Raw genomic sequence first — 18,326 nt, 5'->3', positions numbered from 1 at the left:
TTCACTTTTGTTTTTAAATTAATTTTAATATTTTAGCTCACAGGATTAAATTTAGAAAAAAAGAAGTTAATTAATTTATTTTTAATCTACAAACTACAGAAATTTATGTCCATATTGAAGCAAATTTCCTACGCTTGTGTAGGAAAAAGTCTTCAATTACTTAATTGCTGAGGAGATTAAGGCCAATATTTCACTTGTTTATTGTCTTTAGATGCGATAAAATCACAGTTTTATGTTTTGTAACAAAAGAAAAACCGGAAATCCTTTTTACTTGCGAATTTGACTAAAAAATTCTACAATATTTCTTAACATCTGTTTTAGACTTATACGGACTTCTGCTTATTAGACATATGGCTTAACTGATATAATTTCTTATCAGTCAAGATATTTTGGAAAAATTTAACTTAGGATTCGATTATTAAGGACAAATGACCTAATAGATTGTGAAAAAGCAATAAAGTTTGTTACCATTTAGGATTCTCAGACCTTCGGGAACTGGGCTAAACCTCTAGTCTTAAGACCGCTTTATACAGCATTGTTAAAAATGATTTTGAAAATCATAGTATTTTATGAAATAAAATATTCATTGAAAATTGTTCAAACCGAAAGGAAGCATTTTTTTTTACTAAGCTCTGCCAACTGACTAAACCAAACCAATTATAATCTTGCTATGTCCCCAACAAGCATTTAGAATCTCACTTAACACGAGCTAATCTGATCTAGTCATTGATTTAAAGGGCAATGAGCAAAACGGTCCAAGCTTTCGACACGAATGAGACCTATACCATCCAATAAATATTGGCAAAGGTAACAACTTTTGTTCCGGGATTAACGCCAAAAGTATGTAGGAAAAGCACTATGGGAAACTTGGGCATCACCAAACACGGGGTAGCACCAAACACTGTGATTTTTTAATCAGATATTCAACTTCTAAGGACAAGACCTATAAGAATTTATAGGCACTATAGAGATGCTTGTCCACTGAAGAAAATGGTCGAGATAGTCCAAATAGTTAAGAATTAAAAATTAGTGTTTGGTGCTACCCCGTGTTTGACGGTGCCCCAGTTTCCCCTATTGCATAAAACATTATGTATAAGAATTGTAACAATTTTTTTTGCAAAACTCCTTTTATATAATAATGGTTTATCTCGTTTATTTTATATTGGTCGTTTCTAAGAACAATTTGTATTGGAGGGGTCAAAGAAAATTTTCCTAGGACAAACCATATCTTAATTTCTTTATTTTCCCTGCAATTTTTCAAATCTTCCTAATAGAGACAGTATTGAGACAGTATTCCAAAAAATCACGATAATGTATTACAATTTTATGCGGTCTTTAGGATACCTATGCCGGTATTGACTTTATAAAAAGTACTCGGTAGAACTTGGAAAACAACTGAAATTTCTTGGAGAAGATAATACTTTTAACTTCTCGCTTTGTCCCAAACCTCTCCGATTTGGGGCAGTATGGGACGCGAAAGGGGATGTTTGGGACGCATTTTTTCTCGCATAATTTGTATTATTGGAGTATGTTAATTAATTTTAAATACCAGATTAAAAGTATTTCTAATAGAAATAAAATCTCTAAGTCTTCATTAAATCTGCCCTAAAACTTTTAACATCCTCCAAAATTCAGAAAAAAAGGATTGTATGTTGAGAAATGCTTTTTATGCAGTAATATTCTCCTTGAAAAAAAATGAGTTAAAGCTTCTAAAAATCGCAAGGTCCTAAAACATATAGTTATTCAAATACTTTGAGTAATAAGTTCAGAGAAAAAAAATTATTTAAAACATTACAGTTTGAAGCTTTTGTTAAAATTCTTTAGGTATCGATACCTTTTCAACCCTATGATTTTTAGCAATTCTAGCCTCTTATTTTAAGGAAAATATTTCTGTAAAGGAGACAGAAGGATGCAATGCTTTTAATTAAATTAAAAGACACTCGAGGATATTTAATGAAAATCTGGATAATTATAAGGAAAATGGGAGATAGGGATACGGTTCCTTCTAGGAAAATGATCCTTGAGTTATTCTTTTTGAAATCGTTCTTTGGCACTAAGAACTTACGATATATCATAATTGAGAAAAATCAAGTTTCACAAATTAATTAAACGGGTCCCGGTCAAAATCCCGAACGCCAAAATCCCGAAATCCAAAATCCCGAAAGCCAAAATCCCGAAAGCCAAAATCCCGAATTCTTAAAAGTGTCACAGCTACTCCCACGATAGTACTTGCGCTTGTTGGAGGCAAAGGGAAATCTTCTGTGTCTTGGGAAATTATTCTAAGCAATCCCTTTCAGGATTTTGAAAATTCGGGATTTTGGCTTTCGGGATTTTGGCTGCCACCGAATTAAACATGTCTTAAGGACTTCTATTTTAAGATATCTCAAAAACTTGACGTAATAAAAACGTATAAAGTATCTTCAGGAGATATGTTCAAGACATATCAGGACTTTAAAAATACCAATAGTTTTCCATCACACAAAAAAAGTTTTCCTTTTATTGCCATGTAATGCGATATGGTTTAAAAACACGACTAGTTTGTATGGGAGCTACCAGACGAAGCAGTCAGAGGAAAAACCTAAAAATATTTATTTAAAGCTTGAGTCAGGCAGGAACTTTGAGTTAAATTTCATTAAGATCGGTTAAGCAGTTTTTGATAAATAAAATGATAAAGTTGTGAGTTTTCAGAAGGATATCGTTAATTTTCCAAGGACTGACAGTTCTTTTTGACTTGGGTCTCGGTAATTTTTGAGTCATACTCTGGCGAACGGTTGGACCAGCTCCCATGCATTTCAGCCCATTGTCCTTTGTTCATATGTTTTTAATGACTTTATTCAGCTTAGTTTCACAAAACAAATTAAAATGACAATATTAACATCAATAAATTTAATGTAATAGCGTGGCAATATAAAATGAGAAGTGCTTTCAATTCGCTGTAATTTTAAACAATAATTCCTCATTTGTTTAACCCAAAAATCTAACGATAGCCTGACAACAGTATGCTGTTTATGCAATTAAAATTAATTAGAATTAATATTTGCGGTAGAGCGTTTTATTTACATCCAATTTGTGAAACAATATGGTTTAGGATAGGGTTTAGTGCCAAAATTTTCGTGTGGTTTACTGCAAAGTTCTATTATTAAATTATCATTGTTAGTCTAACCACAGTGATTTCCAATTCAAAACGGATATCTAGCAAATATTTGCCGAGTTCATTGTCTCTATGTCACTATCAGGCCGAATGAATCTCTCATAGCATATCGGTCAGTGCGGCACGACAGTATTTCCTGGGTGTTGACGTTTGGAAAGCCTTTTCAATGCATTTAACCCAATAGCCCAAACTGGCTTTTCTGGGGGAATATGTCCGCAGATTTTGATGCTGGGAAGCACTTTGAACTTCACAGAAGCATGTTTTGTGTGGATTTTCGCGACCGAAAAGCGGAAACGTGAGATAAACACAGAAGAGAATAATTCAATAGCATAACATCCTCTTTATAGTTCCCTCAATTGACCCTCCTAATGAATAAACCAAAGGTTAATTATGTCAACACGAAATGGAGCGGCAATTCTACCTTTGCTGGGATGCCTTCGGGAAAGATTCAACCATTGGAGCGCAATATCCAAATGAGCCTGAAGCAACCCACCATACTGATTGTTTAAGGACTTTGCTTCAGGAAATAGTGTTGCAGCCAGATAAACATTACACATAGCCCCTATTCAACAATCTTCATCCTTTATCATAACTTTTCTTTTACAACCACCATGGCTTACAGAAATGGTAAATAATGGCCATAAGTAGAATTCCCAATCATTTCACTTATTACTATTAACCTATATTATATCCGTTCTCATTTTATAAGACAGTAAAAATTATGAAACAGTGAAAATCTAAAAATTATAAAATTATATAAGTTTCCAACACAAAATGCGTCAAAATTCAATTGTGAATTGAATTTTAGGAACGAAGAATCAAATCGAGCCAAACGGTAAGAGATATCGGCTTCCGGTTTCCACGACCCCCCCCATAAGTTAACATAATCTAGGACAGTATTATTTTCTTTTCCTTCCTACCCCTCTTCTTCCCCTCCAAAACCATGTTTTTTCGTTTATTTCGAAAACGGCTCCTACGATTTCTTTCATTTTCGAATATGTCGATATCGATATAGAATTTTCGAACATCAAAGTTTAATCACTTTGGAAATCCTATTTTTCAACCGATTTGCTTTTATTTGGATTTTTTTGAAAGATACTGAAATTTTCAACGCGTACGTATCGGACTTGATCAGTAATGAATCGGTAATATAACCCATAAATGATTTACTTTTTCATTTCTTTGTTTCGTATGCTTGTTACTCATGCTAAAATATTTTAAAACCTACTTTCTTACGCAGTTTCTTTTTTCGGAATGGGTTTTTTTATTTATCAATCGGTATTTAGCGGTATGTACCCAAAAAGCATGCGAAAAGATAATACACGGATAGCTTTTTCTCGTGAGTTCGAGCAATCCGCCAAGCTGGGACGCTTTACCATCCCTTTTAAACGGCAAGACAATCAGGTTTTGTAAGAATATACCGCAATATAGAGTAAAGTGATATAATTTGGAATTAGGGGAATTAGTGTTACAAGTTGGACAATTCGCCGGTACAAGTTGGACATGGCTTTTTTCTTGATAAATACAGTACAAAATTTGTTTTTAAGCACAGGGAACCAAATTATAAAACTAAATCATTAAAAATATATAAATAAAAATGAAGTACTAAATTTATCAAGACAACATGCCCTGTCCAAATTGTACTATTGTCCAACTTGTACCACTGTCCAACTTGTACCACTTTACCTTACTGTCAGGCCATGTAACTGCGACGATTGCATAACTCGGATGCCGCGACCGATTCAACTCCGATAAATCCTCTTAAAATATAATTTATATTTTTATTTCCATAATTAATCACTGCAGCAACATAATATTACAATTCTACTTTAAGAAAAACCAAAAATTATATTATTATCGGTTTAATATATGGGTGAAACAAATATTTTTCAAACTCGTGTCAGCTGGATTGTGTACTAATAATTTCATTTCCGAGAAAATTTTGCTATTGAGGGCTCGCCGCTGGAAAACGTTTAGTGGTTTTTCTTTATTATGAAATATTATTTTCAATCAAAATTATTAATAAAAGTGAAGCCTAGTTATTGATCTACAAGGTGAGCAAGAGTATATTAATTATATATTAATAATTCATACAGAAATAAGTGAATTTGTGAATGTTTGCATCCGACCCAATGCGGATGCTGCGAATATCAGTGTTTTGGTTCAGAAATTGCATTGTTCAGGACACTTTTTCTGTTTCTGATGCCAAAGGAAACAAAAGAAAAGACCCATAAGGACAAGCCCTACTCTATGGGCCTTGACAAACATGAGGATTAGCCGAGAGACGGCTCAACGTAATTTTATTAGAAATAATGGTTAAAGTGGATTTCCATCATTTTCCACTAAGTCGTCCCTCGGCTTAAGTCGTAAATGTGTCTAGGGCATAAGGAAGGACTTAGGAATGCCTTGCAGTGTGTACGAGATGATTCCACCATAGCATATGCATCCAAAACATTTGATGTCCCAAGAACAAAACTGCACAACAAATTGACCGGTAAATACCCGGAGGAGTGCCCCAATGGCAGGCCAACAACGCTATCAAAAGAACCAGGAAAAGAACTTGTCAAACAGATCCTGGAATGTGCGGATGGCTGGCATCCCATCGGGAAGGATTAAGTTCTGGTTCTGGACAGCGTCAAACTCATCTTTGAGATCTACAAAATTCCAAACCATTTTGCAGATGGAAGACCTGGAGACGTTTGGTTCAGGAATTTTCTTCAGCGCCATCCAGAGCTCAGCAAGCGCAAGCCAAAGTCCTTCTCATTGGAAAAAGCTACTGTTACTGCTGAAGACCTCACGGAATGGTTTCAGATTCAGAATTGTCTTGGATATTTCACAGAACACAACTGCATTAAACTTTTCCTTAAAATGAGCATCCGAGTTTCATCGAATTCAACGGAGTTAGAAAAAAGCATCGCTGTAAGGTTCTTGCACATATATTAATATTATCGTAATTTTACTAATTTTCTTTAATATTATTGCTAAAATTCTTTTTTTTTATCATGATTTTAAATGAAACAGAGAATAATTCTATTAATTTGGAATGGGGAAAAATATTTCATCAGTCCATAAACAAGCGTTAAAGTCGCGCTCTATGAAAAGCATCGGAATTACCTCTCTTTATTAGTGTTCTGGATAAAACGTAACGCAGATAGAGGATTCATTGCTTCGCATACGCTTTCTTCTCGAACATTTTCAACAATTTTATTTTCTCAGTGAAATTTTATTGCCGAAAATTTATTGACACTGGTAATACTTTCTCGCAAGTCACTATTACCACTAACGGAAGAAAACTCTTCAGTAGTGGCAATGTACTTTAAAATATTATTAATTTTTAATTCTCCTAAAGTTTGGTTGTCTCCAGTTTGGCCATATTGAATTTAAAATTCACGTTTTTTTTTTTAATGTACTTTCATATATTTTATTTTATTTTCAGTTGTATGGAATAATTTCGAAAATACTTATTTGTAATAAACGTTGACATAGAATGGTAGTAAGACCAATAAAATGCAGTAAAGGAATTATTTTTGAGCTTCTTTCGGAAAGCAAGGCCGTAGTCCACACCAAGAAATAAAATTAAAAAACAATATTTGTTTTTATCATTGGCAAAAAGCCAATGTAAGGCTGAGTTGTTCAATTGCACACAAAATGAACTTCAGTGGCACCTCAGCTCTAGGAAAAACATGCTCCGAGGGGTGAATAATGATAAGATGGAAACTTGTTTGCCTTAGTGCAAACTTTCTAGAATACCATTAGTGTCTCTGCATTCTGTTGAAAGATACGATTTGGAGGCGAGGTATGTTCCTGTGTGGTTCCACTTAAACTTCACAAGAAATGTGCAAAATCTTGTAAATGTATTGATGAATTTTGTAAAATTTTGCAAATCAACTGTATCACAATATTTTTAAAAAATAACAGAAATAAAATTATGTGAAATTATAAATTTCAAGACGCCTCTGGAACGGCCACTAAAAAATCACTTGATTAGTAAATAAAAAAAACCTTAAAGGTAAAAGATGGTATTTGGTCAGCATAAAAATAAAGTTAGTAGAGAGATGTTAGAATTGACCGTTAATTTCAATTTTCAATTTATTAAAAACCACTACAAACAGGGTACAACCCTCTTACAAATGCGTGGCAAGCAAATATAGAAAGAAAAGGAATTTTTAAACAAAGATAAGAAAAAAAAGAGCAAAAGAAAAGATAGAAAATCAAAGAATTAAGAAAGAAAAAAAATGTCACTGGTCAAGCCCAGTCTGAAAGTGCCTCTGGATTCATTTCGTTAAATAGTCAAATCGGTCAGTAAAATGTTAATTTAGTAGATTAAAAATATAAAATTTGGTGAGTAAAAAATTCATTGATCTATCTTTCAACCCTGATGTATCATTTAAAATTTAAATATACAAGTTTTCATTTTTAATAGTCAGGAAACTTTTTTCTTGATGAAGTGAAAGATACATTTATTATAAACTTTACGTTAAGTCTTTTATATAAAGTAAGACATTTTTTCCACTATAGGGGAAAGTGACCTGCCTTTGAATGCGACAGCCTTTGAATGCTTCAATTTTTGTCATATTTCCCAAAGCTAAAATTCCATTTTGTTAATCGAAGTTATTAAAAAATAGTCAATAGTATTTACCATGGCTCACGAAATAGAATTTTTGCTTTGAGAAATAAAAGAAAAATTGGAAAATTTAACGACTGCCGCATTCAAAGGCAGACCACTTTCCCCTACTGCAATGTATTTTATTAAAACGCTCAAACTATTGCAACTTCTTTCATTTTCAGACTTTCATTAAGTTCTTCTTGAAGGTAGTTTTTTGCGCTTTATTCCTGCCAAAGTGTGACGCAATTCCCCGCGGGAATCAATATTAAAAAGCAGAAGTACGGATGAAAGGATATGAAATGTCTGCAAAAAATGAATATTCCTCCTCGAAAAGTTATATTGTCACCTGTTTTGCAGTATGTGCACCTGAGTGCCTGTAAGAACTTTTTGGAAAGTAACTCAATTTTGCATTTATTAAATTTATGAACTCCCTTGGCAAAGTTCACTTTTATACAAACAAAATGAAGGTTTCATATAAAAGATTATAATAAACAGGGTAATATAATTTTATAACAAAAAAAAATTAGTTAAAAAAAGTGTTAAAGAAATACGATTCAATGGCATTTATATTTAAAAATTCATGTCTTTTAGAGCTTTTGCGCGCAAAAAGCAGCTTTCTCATGAAAGGACAGAATGAAAATAAATAGAATGACTTACTGTCTCTAGAAAGAGCGAAAGAGCTTTTTGTAAAAGGAATTAAATAGCTAGAAAGTTATGAATACCTCTATATTGCCCTACAGTTTCTTCAATTTACCTTTCATGTTGCTCCTGTTGAAATTGGATATTTCGTAGATTGCATCATTCAGTGTCGTATGAATATTTTAGTGATTTTTTTAAATCTGTATTAGTTATCAAAATAAGTTTCTTTGTCTATCATGGAACTTTGAAAATTTACTGATTATTGCAAGATTATGTCATGGCCTTCAAAAAGCTCATTTACGGAATCCTCGAAACTTCATTTCCACTTAAATGCTGTATAGCATCTTCGAAAATACGTTTAGAAATCATATCAATGCGCATTAAGATGACCTTGAAATCTTTATATAAGAATTTCTGAAGGTCAAAAATTAAAAATATCTAGAGCAGCATGTGAATTGTACTCGTTTAAGAACCTTCGATTCCTGAACAATTCTAAAACCGTTTTGAACCGATTATTAATTTTTCCTACCGATTGCTGTTAGAAATCTTTTAGGCCCTTCATCAATATATCCCGATTTGCACTATGAATATTTAAAAAAAAAATTAAAGATTTTGGAACTTTGGAAAGCTTGATAAGTTTTGAAAACCTTTGTCATCATACTTTATCTAAAATTTAAAATTTCCATAATATTCGCTTACGTCACTAGTTGATTCAATAAAAAATATTCTATTATTCTCAATGTAAACCCTTTCTCTGCCAAAAGGAAAATATTTTAACGAACCTTCTACCTACATTTTTCAAAGTGACCCAGAGATACTATGATAATTAAAATAATAACTATTGTTTACAACTGCTATTCTCAAAAGCAATTTCACCAAACTTTTATGCACAAAAAGCATTAAAGAAAATGTCTCAAGAATTTAGTAATACCAATCACTGATTGTGAGAAAAAAAAAGGGGGTGCGATTAACATTTTTTCCTCATAACATTAACACTTTTTAGGTGTAAAAATATATCAACATTTTTTAATGTTAATTTTACACCTCTTTAAGGGTAAAATGGGTAAAATTAACATGAAAAAAGGATAACTTTAACCCCTAATACACCTAAAAAGGGTATTATTTACACCGATTTCGGATCAATACTGAAGGGTGAAATTAACATTTCCGGAATGTTATTTTAACTTTTTCGGATTTCTCTCAGTGAAAGAATATTGTACAAAATCCTAATATTTTTTACAACAAAAACTTTTAATTTATGCAAAAGAATAAATTAAACAAACTTACTTATTTCGATAGAAACGATCCCATAAAGGAACACACATAGCACTAAAAGCTTCATGTTCTTGTACGAATTTCTCAGTCAATTACCAATAAATTTGTCTTCGGACGATTTAAAAAGTCAGAAGAACGAGTTTCGACTGAAGAATTATTTTATTGGTGCCCGATACCCCTTTAACTTCCTTATCAGCATCTTAATGGAGAATTTTCAACATAATTTGACCTTAGCCCTGCGGCATAAGAAAAGCAGTTAAATAGTGATAATGTTAATCACAAATTTGGCAACTTTTTGCCCAACTATTTCATTGTTCAGTGCTTTGGCAAGAACTAAATTGGATCAAGTAATCTCGAGCACTTTACTGGCACAAAAAAAAAGAATCTAATTTATGTTACTTGGAAAGTTCACCCAAAAACCACTAATCCGATTTAAAGCAAACAGCCAAGAAATGTAATATTACAAGAAATTTATGAATTAAACACACAAAACTTACTCCAAAAAATTGTCAGTGAATTCAGTATTAGGTCATGCTCTACTTAATTTCATTATAGATTAGAATGTCAATGTTATTGTCTGAACTTGAAAAAATAAATTAGTGATAAGCCCAGATAAGGTAACAGCTAAGATTCTCTACAGGCGACCTCGGAGTAGGGGGAGGCTTTGATGTTTCGCACATGAAATGATGTTCAAGTTCAGTGATTTTTTCTGACTACCATGCAAACCGTATGGATTCTCCAACTATGCCAAAAAAATGTCTTCCTTATAAGGTTCATAATCCCACCAAACAAAATCCCAGGAAATCCTTAGATTTTCCTCCAGAGGAAAATTAAAATTTAATGGCGATTTGTGCGATAGATCAATCAAGTTTCCATATTCGCACACGATTCACGCCATCATTATGATCATTAATACGATTATGAGTTAATTGTGAAGAATTAGAATCGCGTTAAGCCAATTTTTTTCATTTCGTCCACCAAAAACAGTTTGCTCGACGCGAATTTTTAGCCACATCAGTGTCTTGACAATGACCGCATTCAACTCATAATCGAATTTTCAAGCATTCCTAGGTCTGCAAAGAATATCAGCTACCATAAGCTTAACTTGGCTTTTCGCTGATTTTTAAAGGATATCTTTGAAATGGCTGAACTATAATCCGAAACGGGTGGCAGACAGGGCCGTTGTGCTCGGGGTCATTGAGGGGCAATGCCCTATTTTAAAACTTCCAATGCCCTACCTCAAAAACCAGAAACTAAGATAATATTCTAAGTAAAATGTTCGTAGTATGAAATGGTAGAGAAGAAATTAATCTCCTATTTAATGGCCTGTAATCGATAAGTAAGTGATCGATTGAAGTGCTTAATGCAATTGGTTAAAATCTAATGGAAAGTCAAACGATAATTTTGTGAAAAATTTAAATACTTTCTCAAACATCTTTAAAAAAAAATAAAATAGATCCATCAATTTGGCATTGTTATTAATGAGTTAAAATTGCAATTATTTGATGATTAATTAAATGAAATAATATTTTTCAATTATTCTGAGCAAAATGAACGTAAAGATTCTTACATTTCTTACATAAAAAACTCAATATATCTCCTTTTCTCATTTACGCATTTTCGAGATAGTTAAGTGGTTACATGAATCAAAAAGACTGTATAAATATAATAATTTCTCAATTTTTTTCAGCATATTAAAATTAAAATTTCATTTTTTGAAAATTCCTTCGTTTAAATACTAGTTTAACTCATCAGACAACAGGAAATAATTGGTTTTCGGTTTCTAGATGAACGAATTTCGAGAAATCTTATCCACCGAAAAGTATGTTTTTTTTTCGAAAATGGCTCCAAAAATCAAGTCTCACAGAATAAATTTTTAAATGAAAATTTCAGGAAATATAGTTTGAATATTGTACTTTTATATGCATAAGAGCTTGAGTTAATTATATTTTTTATTATGCCGAAACGAAATCCCAAAAGCCAAAATCCCGAAAGTCAAAATACCGAACCTCAAAATCTCATAGGGTAGACGCTGGTATTACCAAAATGCTCCTAATATCGGTCAAGCGATGTTTGTAATATCGACTTCTCTTCCAATTGATGGATAAAAAAAAATAATTTTTCTACATTAACTTTAATTATTATATGATTTTTTTGATTATTTTATGTTTCATGATATCAAATAAAGAATTTCACAATTTTCCAATAATATTTGCACAAGAAATGTGATTTTTAAAAATGTGTACACAAAATTACAATAGCAGCCATTCCAAAAATTCACTTTGCTGCCATTTGTCTTAAGCAAATACAGTCAGTTTTGTCAGTGAATTGAACAGTTTGTGCGCTTCTTATCGATACAATTGGTATAGATATTAGAAACCAAAGGATTGAAGCTTACATGTGAAGATTTCATAGGTATTTGATGTAAATTTTGATGTATGGAATATCGATCACTTTTTTCTTCAGCAAAAACATGGCAAAAACACCAAGAAAACGCCTTCAATACGGATTGATGAAGAAATGGCAAAAGCTCTTGAGCATGCCAGGAATGTACTTAGCATTAGAGAGGCAGCTCGGATATACAATATGCCGTACGGAACACTGATGGGAAATTGAAGGGAATCAGTCCAGAAGAAAGACGTATCGGCGCTTCTGCAATTCCTTCAAGAGAACACGAGGAATCACTGGAAGCTTGGGTCCTTTCACGGGCTACTGTGGGTCATCCAATTAAGGATCAACTTCTCGACAGTGTGCAAATGTTATGCAGGAAGTTGAAAATTCCAAACTATTTTGTGATGTATTAAATTATTTTGATTGTCCCCTTTAGAATTAAAGCTAAGTATTTGAATTATCTATTTTTTTATTTTATCTGAAAATGTAAAATACATGTTCACATTCCCTGATTGTACATGTAAAAAACATTTTTTCCTTGATCGATATTACAAGCATCGACTGATCGATAATACCATCAGCTAATCGATATTACATGCAAATGCACTTCGAAAAGTTTTTCGTGTTTTAAACCACTCCAAAATAAATATATCAAGAATGTGAGTAGTCGATCTTGTAGACGACATCTGCAAGATTGACTATAACAAGCTTTCACTTCAAAAATTCGAATATGGTTTTTTTTTGTTTGTAAAAGTTGATCATTTCCTTTATCGATAATACCCATGTTTACCCTAAGCCAAAATCCCGAAAGCCAGATCCTGAATGGTCGAAATCTTGAACTCCAAATTACCGAATGTCAAGATACTGCAAATAAAAAGCCTGAATTCCAAAATTCTGAATAATCAAAATCCTAAAAGGACAAAATTAGTGAAGACCACCGTTAGGTGTTAGAGTTAAAGAAAACTTTATGCACAGCAAGGTGACTAAGTCACTCACGAAGACCAAAATTACCTGCATCTACAGTAGCTGTCCTCTACAATGCTGTGATACATCGATTTTAGAGACATTATGGCTCTTTTAGTGAAATTATTTATTTTTTTAGTATTTCATAAGAAGTTAATAAAATGACACACCCAAAAACTTTAGTGTAGATGGGGCACAATTTGTCCTACAAAACATAAAGCTTCCCCACATTGTTATCGATCTTCTGTGTGAAAATGTATTAGGGGAATGTTGGGATGGTTCGCACTGAATGAACCTTCAAACAATGCAAATTTTCTCCTTGTTTGCAAAGAGCTAGTTCGTCATTTCTTAGACATAAAATAGATAATAATTAAGCTCATGAGACGAGATGAGAAATGGTAAGTCAGCTCTTTCCAAACGAAGAGAAAATTCACATTGTTTGAAGGTTCACTCTGTGCGAACCATGCCTACATTCCCTTACAAGATCAATTTGTAGTAAAATGCACAACGCAGAATTTTTTTATATAAATAGTTCCATGATTTTTAAATTATTTAAAATAGTAAATCAACAAAAAATGTTATTCATATTTAAACTAAGAATAATAAATGTACTTAAATCATAACAATTACGTATTTATAATATGTTTGAATAAAATACCGATTTCCTGTCTATTTTGAAATATGGAATAAAGTAGAGATATGAGGTGAGGGTAGATAACAAAGACTTGTTGGACAAATAATTTAATATGTGGTAAGATGGAGAACATTTTCCTTCCATCTAAGAAAAATATTTGAGGAAACTTTTCCTTTATCTCTCAATTATTTATATGTGTTTCTTCATGATTGATGATGGGCTCTCTGTGAAATGTTTGTCAAGTACTTTCGAACGAGAGGTGCTCCACTTTCACAAGTTCCTCCATATCTGTTACACATTGGATACAGTTGAAGCATCCCAAACTCCCAGCCAAAGTCCCAAGGAATACCAACAACAACAAAAAGGGGGGGAGTTGAGGAATTTACCGTAGATTGGAAAGTTGTGTATAACATGATTTTAATAGATGTTCTCTGCAGAAACTCCCCACTTTGTGGTAATATTTGGGAAATGAAATAGGAAATTCAGTAAACTTTGGATTTTTTTCCCAGAAAAATTGTTACCTGTCAAATTTTCATCGTGTTCACGCCAGGGTTATGGATGGAAATGGGAAGCAATCACGAGATGATGGATTAAATGCACCACAGACTTTTCTTGTTGATGCTGATGGTGCAATGGCAGTTGAATTGACTAGAGTGGAACTTCAAGAATTCAGGGCGGCAAATGTGTCTGACGCCCAGCATGATACCCATGAACAGCCTGAAGAATCATCCTCTGCGTGTCGAATCTGCCTGGTGAACTCGAAGGACGACAGGTAAGTTGGAGTTTCTGCAACAGACATCCATTATTTGCATTAAATATCTCCAGCAGATTCATCTCACTCTGTCACTGCAGAGGAACTGTGGGTCTTGTCCACAGACATTGCCTGGAAAAGTGGCTCAATGAGTCAGGAAAGACTGAGTGTGAATTGTGTCATTTTCGATATCAAACAGCATCAACACTCAGGTTATGATTTATTGATTTTAATCTATTATCATTGAGGGGCGTTTAATTAACAATATGACACTTTTTTCTAAGTTGCGTCGTATAAAAACCCATGTGAGTAGTACTCGACTTCCTTAGCAATCCCCGCCCAAGTATAATTTTAGGCGTTGTGAGAAGTATTGTCACTTCCTTCAGTAAAAAAAGAGGCCACGCCCTCATTTATATTTATAGACCTTATATAGCGCATTTGTTTATAAAAATTGTTGCAATGTTAGTCCCGATATCTACAAGTGAACTGAGTATCATTACCGTCTTTACGAATCTCTTAAAAAATAAAACCTTAAAATTATTATTGCCAAAAGTCCCAAAGGGGCGTGTCCTAATTATTTATAAATAAATCTTGTCGAAGGAATTTACATACAAACAGACTGCTCAAAAGATCTTTATAAAAATTAAAGCAAAACAAGGGGAAGATATTAGGGTCAGAAGTGGTGTACAACTGAAAATGAAGTCCTTGGAAGTCTTCGGAAGTGGGAGTGTCCGAAAATAAAGTCATCTCTGTCTAATTCCGAATTTTGCAGACTGTACGTTACTTTTAGCTTTAAATTCAAGTGGCCGAAAAAATTTTTTTTTAACATTTTACAAGTTCGGTTATGATAATAATTCTGAGTAAATAACGCTAAAATTTATTACAGCTTAAGGAATAGCTATTATAACTTATACTTATTATAACTTATGCGGGAGGAATCCCATAGGTTTCCTCCAGCATTTATGTTTACTTTTTTGGTTTTACTGGTAAGATTATATTGTCTTACATCCCCCGAATGCTGAGTATCCTTCTAATAAGTCTATATGTCCTTTGAAGGACTTTTATAAAATACGTAAGGAACGAAAAGGTACCTTTGTAGTATTTAATGTTAATCGAATTTTTGAAAGGCCTAAGTGATGCACTTCCACAAAAGAAGCATTTTGGGGGTTTGTTTAGATCGTGTTTAAATGATTGAAGAATGGCTTAGAAAATATCGATATAACTGTATTATCACATTTGCACATTAAAATTTTAATATGATTTACATTAATTGTCGCTGGTGAGAGTCCAAATGTGTAATTTGTGTGTTTGAATCATTTTATATTCAAAATTTGATCTATTTGTTTATAAAAAGGTAGACTTGACCCGCAAAATTTGATATAAATTGATTTATAGCATTAATGCGAAAAATTAATGCGATTTTCTCTTTAATTTTTTAATGTGAAAAATATTTATGCTTTAGGTAAATTTAAACTTATTTTTGCAGGCCAAGTCTACTTCTTTCTCAATAAATAGAAAAACCCCAAATATTAAGTGACTCAAAGACACAAATAACATATTTGGACGTTCACAAGCGACAATTAATGTGAATCACATTAAAATTTTAATGTACAAGTGTGATAACTCCGTAAGGATATAATTATTGAAAAGATGAACTTTACTTTAAACGGCCTCTAACATTGATGGCAATATTGTGAGTATTCGAGTGGAAAAAATTATCGAATGGAAGAGATTATCAACATTTTGGAAAACAATAATTCGATAGTACTTCGCTATTTAGAAAAGCTTGGATGTATTTAAAAGCTCGATACATGGGTGCCACATTTTTTCACTGAAAGGAATAAGGAGAACTGTCGGAACTGTATGAACTGTATTACGGGTTATTATGGTACTTTTTGCTCGCAAACTTTTAAGCAAAGACCTCTCTATCCAATTCCGGAATACACGATTTGCCGGATTCCGTGCTGTGTTTAAACGGGTATGAAGTCTTTGGGGAAAACGGCAATGAAGTAAGAGCGTGGTGATGCATGATGTTTTAAGAGTAACCTTAGCTACTCCCTGGCAAGTGCGCAAGTGGCCTTCAAACTTGAAGCCACTTTCTCACATTCACATACAGATTCGTATGGAAATTTTTCTGCACTCGTGACCGTTACGCGATATATGTCACAATTGAGGTGTGCCTTGTACACAGGACTCTGTGACTTGTAAAGAGGGATAAATATTCTATATTTTCATCAAAAAAGTTTTTCGGAACTCGAAGTATAAGCTGAGTTTGGAAATAATTTATGAGTTGGCTTCAAACTGCACCATATAAAAAAAAAAAACTTTTTTCCAGGGCGTAGAACCTTAGAGACATCTCACTGATGTGACCGCTATCCTGTCGGATAATCTATTTTTCAGAGTAACTTAAGTAATTTTTTCAAACGTAACAAGAAACTTTTAGCCGATTAAAAATGGCCAACTTTTGGAAAACAATTATTTTTGATACAATAGAGTGGAGTAACCACTTATCGCCTCTTTTAGAACTGAAACTAATTTAATTATAATTTTTAAACCCTTATTACAAAGTAACTTAAATTTGACATAAAGTTACTTAGATATGTTGTCTATAGATATATCAAACTAATAGTCCTTCAATTTAATGGTGGATTACTTAAAAAATATATTTTTATTTAAAATTCAAAAATAACCACTTCTCGCCACCTACTTGAAAAGGCCCAAACTCAATTATTTTGGACAATATTATTAAAAAATATATTTAGCGTTGCTTTTTCTTCTTAATATCTTTTATATCACTCATATGATTTTTCTTCGATTTAACTGTAGGTGGCGAGAAGTGGGTCACTGGCGAGAAGTGGTGACACCACCCTATTAAATAAATTTGTTTTTGAAATGCATGAATAATATTTATGGATTACTGGCATGAAAAATAAAAAAAATTGAAGAATGATTTTCAATTTGATTTTTAATTTGAAGAATATCTGCTACAAGAAATTCAAAATATAAGCAAAATATTAAAAAATATATAAGGGAAGAGCACCAGCGATCGGCAGTGTTCCTCGGATCGTCAGGTTAATACCGTATCGTTACTCCAAATGAAATGAATTTTTAAAAATTATTAACTACTTTCTACCATTTAACTCTCATAATAATGCACTGCAATAACCCAGATTTAATTTATAAAACCAATTTTCTGTGAGACACCTGATATAATTCGTGACGATCCGAGGTACAGAAGGCAAGTTTGCAATAACACCTATTTTTTATTACTTTATTGTAATGATTTATAAATGAAATTCACAGATATAGTTAAATGGATAATTAATAGAGTATATAGTATCAACAAAAATACCAAAAAGTATTTTGAGGCTTATATTTTCAACTAAATATAGAGCATGTCTCTAAACATTTCGATCCGTGGTGCTCTTCCCTTATACGTAAAAATAAATTTCTTGAGAATTTTTAAATAAATTTTTCATAATTTTAATTAAATTATTGATTCCTAAGTATGAGAATTGCATGAAGTGTGAGAAATGCCGGAAGTATTGCAGCTTTTTTCGGAAGTTGTCCGAAATGCTGGAAATGTGAAGAGCTCTTCTATACACTGAGTGAGAGAAATCCGAAAAAGTTAAAATAACATTCCGGAAATGTTAATTTTACCCTGCATTATTAATCCGAAATCGGTGTAAATATTATGCTTTTTAGGTGTATTATGGCTTAAAGTTACCCTTTTTCATGTTAATTTTACACTTAAAGAGGTGTAAAATTAACATTGAAAAATGTTGATATATTTTTACACCTAAAAAGTGTTAAAGTTACGAAGAAAAAAGTTAATCGCACCTTTTTTTCTCAGTGTATAAATTGTGGAAGTGTCTGGAAGTGTTGTACACATTTTCACCCTAATATCTCCCCCTTG

At 32.6% G+C, this 18,326-nt stretch overlaps 2 protein-coding genes across 2 annotated transcripts in view; both read left to right on the top strand.

Moving 5' to 3' along the window:
- Positions 1–18,326, top strand: part of LOC129802577 (protein yellow-like) — a 325,562-nt gene that overhangs the window by 112,760 nt on the left and 194,476 nt on the right. The window lies entirely within an intron of this gene.
- LOC129801094 (E3 ubiquitin-protein ligase MARCHF3-like) overlaps positions 1–18,326 on the top strand; it is a 94,772-nt gene that overhangs the window by 75,571 nt on the left and 875 nt on the right. The window contains exons 2-3 of the mRNA XM_055845854.1: positions 14,169–14,431; positions 14,488–14,622. Of these exons, the coding sequence (XP_055701829.1) occupies positions 14,169–14,431; positions 14,488–14,622 (398 nt within the window). The remainder of the gene's footprint in view (positions 1–14,168; positions 14,432–14,487; positions 14,623–18,326) is intronic.

This window comes from Phlebotomus papatasi, chromosome 2, assembly GCF_024763615.1.
Source record: "Phlebotomus papatasi isolate M1 chromosome 2, Ppap_2.1, whole genome shotgun sequence".
NCBI classification, from domain to species: Eukaryota; Metazoa; Arthropoda; class Insecta; order Diptera; family Psychodidae; genus Phlebotomus; species Phlebotomus papatasi.
Note: the sequence above shows the minus strand (reverse complement) of the source record. Positions and strands in the feature narration are given on the sequence as shown.